At 38.4% G+C, this 5,310-nt stretch overlaps 1 protein-coding gene across 1 annotated transcript; it reads left to right on the top strand.

The window, feature by feature from the left end:
• Positions 1-411: 411 nt before the first annotated feature.
• Positions 412-1,353, top strand: LOC132227159 (olfactory receptor 11G2-like). Its single transcript, XM_059681988.1, has one exon. The coding sequence runs from the start codon at positions 412-414 to the stop codon at positions 1,351-1,353; it is 942 nt and encodes a 313-aa protein (XP_059537971.1).
• Positions 1,354-5,310: the final 3,957 nt, after the last annotated feature.

Raw genomic sequence — 5,310 nt, 5'->3', positions numbered from 1 at the left:
TCCCCCTTTTTAGATACCATCTTTTAAAAACTTTATTGTTTATATTGTTATATATGTCTCCCATTACCCCCCTTTACCCACCTTCACCCGGCCCCTTTCCTCCTCCCCTCTGGCCATCACCGCACTGTTGATCTTTGACATAAGCTCCAAAGAGTAGGGTCTCTGCTTTTTTATTCATTGCTCCTCCTACCCCCTATTTCCTAGTGCCTGGCAGTAATATGTGCAAAAAGTGTTTATTAAATAAATGCAGGAGACAAAGAAGAAAGCACAACTCACCTTCTGAAGGGAAGATAGTAATATTGTAACTCAAATTGAGGAAAATAAAGATATATCTCTTCACCAGGAAGAAGAAAACTAATGTAAATATTTTTGTGTCTTTTACTGTCCCTGTCACTTCCACAGGTCAGACTAATGAGGACTTTGGAGACCACTAATATCTCTGGGTTCGTGAGTGAGTTCATCCTCCTGGGCTTTCCCTGTCGCAGAGACAGCCAGATCCTCCTCTTCGTGTTCTTATCCTTCATTTACCTTCTGACCCTCCCGGGGAACACATCCATCATCTGTGCGGTATGGTCAAGCAGGAAACTCCACACACCCATGTTCATCCTCCTGGCCAACTTCTCCTTCCTAGAGATCTGCTATGTCAGCTCTGATGTGCCCAAAATGTTGGCCAACATCATCTCTCAGACCAAGAGCATCTCTTACACAGGCTGCCAGCTCCAGTTTTACTTCTTCTTCTCCATGTGTGCTGCTGAAGGCTTATTTCTGTCAGTGATGTCTTTTCATAGATTTCTTGCCATTTGTAGACCTTTGCACTATCCCACCATAATGACCCATCGCCTATGTGCTCAGTTGGTGATCTTCTGCTGGGCAGGTGGCTTTCTCTGGTTATTGATGCCTTTGACTCTAATATCTCAGGCGCCCTTCTGTGGTCCAAACACCATTGACCATTTTCTTTGTGACTTGGCACCTATACTGGCATTGTCCTGTGCTCCAGTATCTGGAATTACTCTGGCCTGCGGTATCATTAGCTCTCTCATCATCTTTCTCACTTTTCTGTACATTCTTGGCACTTATTTCTGTGTCCTAAGTGTGGTGCTACAGGTGCCCTCAGGCTCAGGAAGGCATAAGGCTTTCTCTACGTGTGCCTCCCACCTTGCTGTGGTGTCTCTGTTCTATGGTTCAGTCATGGTGATGTACGTTAGCCCAGGTTCTGGGAACTATTCTGGTATGCAGAAATTTGTGACCTTGTTCTATGCTTTGGCAACTCCATTCTTTAATCCCCTTATCTATAATTTCCAGAACAAAGACATGAAGGATGCACTAAAGAAAATTCTGAATGTATTATTGTGAGAAATCTCTAAAATATTCAAAAGCCAAATTTAATATAATGTATCATTAATATTTAGAAAAATAAATATGAAAGATCATGAGATGAATAGGATGATTTTTTTCTCCCTTTCGGTTTATTTTAATTTCATATATTGGAAAGGTGATTTTAAAAATTCATTAGACTCATGATTTAAGTCTCAGGAAGTTATTACTCTTATGTTTTAGATATGTCTATGCTTAAACTTCTTTATTTTTAAATACAATTTAATAAGATTTTCATATATTTCTCTATAATTGAGTTTCAAGTTTCTCTTTTGGTTTCTATTACATGCTTCTTTTTTATTTTATTTTTTATTTTTATTGTTTAAAGTATTACAAATAGTAGTACATATATCTCCCCCCGCCCCCCATTGACCTCCCCTGCGCCTCCCCCACCCCTCGGCACATGCCCTCACCCCCTAGTGTCTGTGTCTATTGGTTATGCTTATATGCATGCATACAAGTCCTTTGGTTGATATCTTACCCCCACCAACCCTTCCCTATCTTACCACTGAAGTTTGACAGTCTGTTCAATGCTTCTTTGTCTCTGTATCTATTTTTGTTCATCAGTTTATGTTGTTCATTATATTCCACAAATGAGTGAGATCATGTGATATTTATCTTTCTCTGACTGGCTTATTTCGCTTAGCATAATGCTCTCCAGTTCCATCCATGCTGTTGCAAATGGTAAGAATGCCTTCTTTGGCCTTAACAAGAGATAAGGAAGGCCACTTCATAATACTAAAGGGATCAATACAACAAGAAGATATAACCCTGGTAAACATATATGCACCCAATGTAGGAGCACCCAAATTCATAAAAAAACTCCTGGAAAATATCAAAGGAGAGATCGACAACAATACAATCATAGTAGGGGACTTTAATACACCATTGACAGCACTGGATAAGTCCTATAGACAAACAACCAGCAAAGATATAGCAATCCTAAATGACTCACTAGATCAGATGGACTTAATAGACATCTTCAGAACACTTCACCCCAAAGCCAGAGAATATACGTTCTTCTCAGGTGCTCATGGGACATCTTCAAAAATAGACCACATATTGGGTCACAAGCAAAGTATCCCCAAATTCAAGAAGATTGAAATCATAAAAAGCGTCTTCGCAGACCACGATGGCATAATATTAGAAATAAACTACAATAAAAACAACCCAAAATACTCAAACACCTGGAAGCTGAATAGCATGCTATTAAATATTGATTGGGTTACCAATGAGATCAAAGAAGAAATTAAAAACATCCTGGAAACTAATGACAATGAAAACACAACAATCCAAAACCTATGGGACACATTGAAAGCAGTCCTGAGAGGGAAGTTTATAGCTCTACAGGCCTATCTCAAAAAACAAGAAAAAATGGTAGTAAATCATCTAACTCTACAACTCAAAGAATTAGAAAGAGAGCAACAAGAAAACCCCAGAGTGAGCAGAAGGAAGGAGATAATAAAGATTAGAGCAGAAATAAATGACATAGAGACCAAAAAAACAATACAGAAAATCAATGAAACCAAGAGCTGGTTCTTTGAAAGGATAAACAAGATTGACAAACCTCTAGCCAGACTCACCAAGAAGCAGAGAGAGAGGACCCAAATAAATAAAATCAGAAACGATAGAGGCGAAATAACAACAGACCCCACAGAAATACAAATGATTGTTAAAAAATACTATGGACAGCTTTACTCCAACAAACTAGACAACCTGGAGGAAATGGACAAATTCCTAGAAAAATACAACATTCCAAAACTCAATCAGGAAGAATCTAAAAATCTCAACAGGCCAATAACTATGGAAGAAATTGAAGCAGTCATCAAAAAGCTTCCATCAAACAAAAGCCCAGGACCAGATGGCTTCACAGGGGAGTTTTACCAAACATTCAAGGAAGAACTAAAACCTATCCTCCTCAGACTACTACAAAAAATTCAAGAGGAAGGAACACTTCCAAGCTCATTCTATGAAGCCAGCATCACCCTAATACCAAAACCAGGTAAAGACAACACAATGAAAGAGAATTACAGGCCAATATCCCTCATGAACATAGATGCCAAAATCCTCAACAAAATCTTAGCAAATCGGATCCAGCAGTACATCAGAAAGATCATACACCATGACCAAGTAGGATTTATCCCAGGGATGCAAGGATGGTACAATATCCGCAAATCAATAAACGTGATACATCACATAAACAAATTGAAAGAAAAAAACCACATGGTCATATCAATTGATGCAGAAAAAGCATTTGACAAAATTCAACACCCATTTTTGATAAAAACTCTCAGCAAGGTGGGAGTAGAAGGATCATACCTCAACATAATAAAAGCCATATATGACAGGCCCACAGCCAACATCATACTCAACGGACAAAAACTAACACCATTTCCCCTAAGAACAGGAACAAGACAGGGATGCCCCCTCTCACCACTCCTGTTCAACATAGTACTGGAAGTGTTAGCCACTGCAATTAGGCAAGAAGAAGAAATAAAAGGCATCCAAATTGGAAAAGAGGAAGTAAAACTGTCCTTATTTGCAGACGACATGATATTATACATACAAAACCCTAGAGATTCCATCAAAAAGCTACTAGACTTAATACACGAATTTGGCAATGTAGCAGGATACAAAATTAACCCCAAGAAATCTGAGGCATTTCTATACACCAATAGTGAACTTTCAGAAAGAGAGATTATAAAAACAATCCCGTTTACCATTGCACCGAAAAAACTAAGCTACCTAGGAATAAACTTAACTAAAGAGGTAAAAGACCTCTACTCAGAAAACTACAGGACGTTGAAAAAAGACATAGAGGAAGACATAAACAGATGGAAGAACATACCGTGTTCATGGATTGGTAGAATCAACATCATTAAAATGTCCATACTACCCAAAGCAATCTATAAATTCAACACACTTCCCATTAAAATACCAACAGCATACTTCAGAGATCTAGAACGAACTTTCCAAAAATTCATCTGGAATAAAAGAAGACCCCGAATAGCTGCAGCAATCCTGAAAAAGAACAAAGTAGGTGGGATCTCAATACCAGATATCAAGTTGTATTACAAAGCCACTGTTCTCAAAACTGCCTGGTACTGGCACAAGAATAGGCATATAGATCAATGGAATAGAATAGAGAGCCCAGAAATCGGCCCGAACCAATATGCTCAATTAATATTTGACAAAGGAGGCAAGAACATACAATGGAGCCAAGATAGTCTCTTCAATAAATGGTGTTGGGAAAATTGGACAGATATATGCAAGAAAATGAAACTAGACCACCAACTTACACCATACACAAAAATAAACTCAAAATGGATAAAGGACTTAAATGTACGACAGGATACCATAAAAATTCTAGAAGAATCCAAAGGCAAGAAAATTTCAGACATATGCCGAAGCAATTTCTTCACTGATACAGCTCCTAGGGCACTTGAAACTAAAGAAAAAATGAACAAATGGGACTACATCAAAATAAAAAGCTTCTGCACAGCAAAAGAAACCATCAACAAAACAACGAGAAAACCCACTGTGTGGGAAAACATATTTGCCAATGACATATCTGATAAGGGCCTAATCTCCAAAATTTATAGGGAACTCATACAACTTAACAAAAGGAAGATAAACAATCCAATCAAAAAATGGGCAAAGGACCTAAATAGACACCTTTCAAAAGAGGACATTCAGAAAGCCAAGAGACATATGAAAACATGCTCAAAGTCGCTAATCATCCGAGAGATGCAAATCAAAACAGCAATGAGGTACCATCTCACACCTGTCAGACTGGCTATCATCAACAAATCAACAAACGACAAGTGCTGGAGAGGATGTGGAGAAAAAGGAACACTTGTGCACTGCTGGTGGGAATGCAGACTGGTGCAGCCACTATGGAAGACAGTATGGAGTTTCCTTAAAAAACTGAAAATG

This window comes from Myotis daubentonii, chromosome 1 (assembly GCF_963259705.1).
Source record: "Myotis daubentonii chromosome 1, mMyoDau2.1, whole genome shotgun sequence".
Classification (NCBI taxonomy): domain Eukaryota; kingdom Metazoa; phylum Chordata; class Mammalia; order Chiroptera; family Vespertilionidae; genus Myotis; species Myotis daubentonii.
Note: the sequence above shows the minus strand (reverse complement) of the source record. Positions and strands in the feature narration are given on the sequence as shown.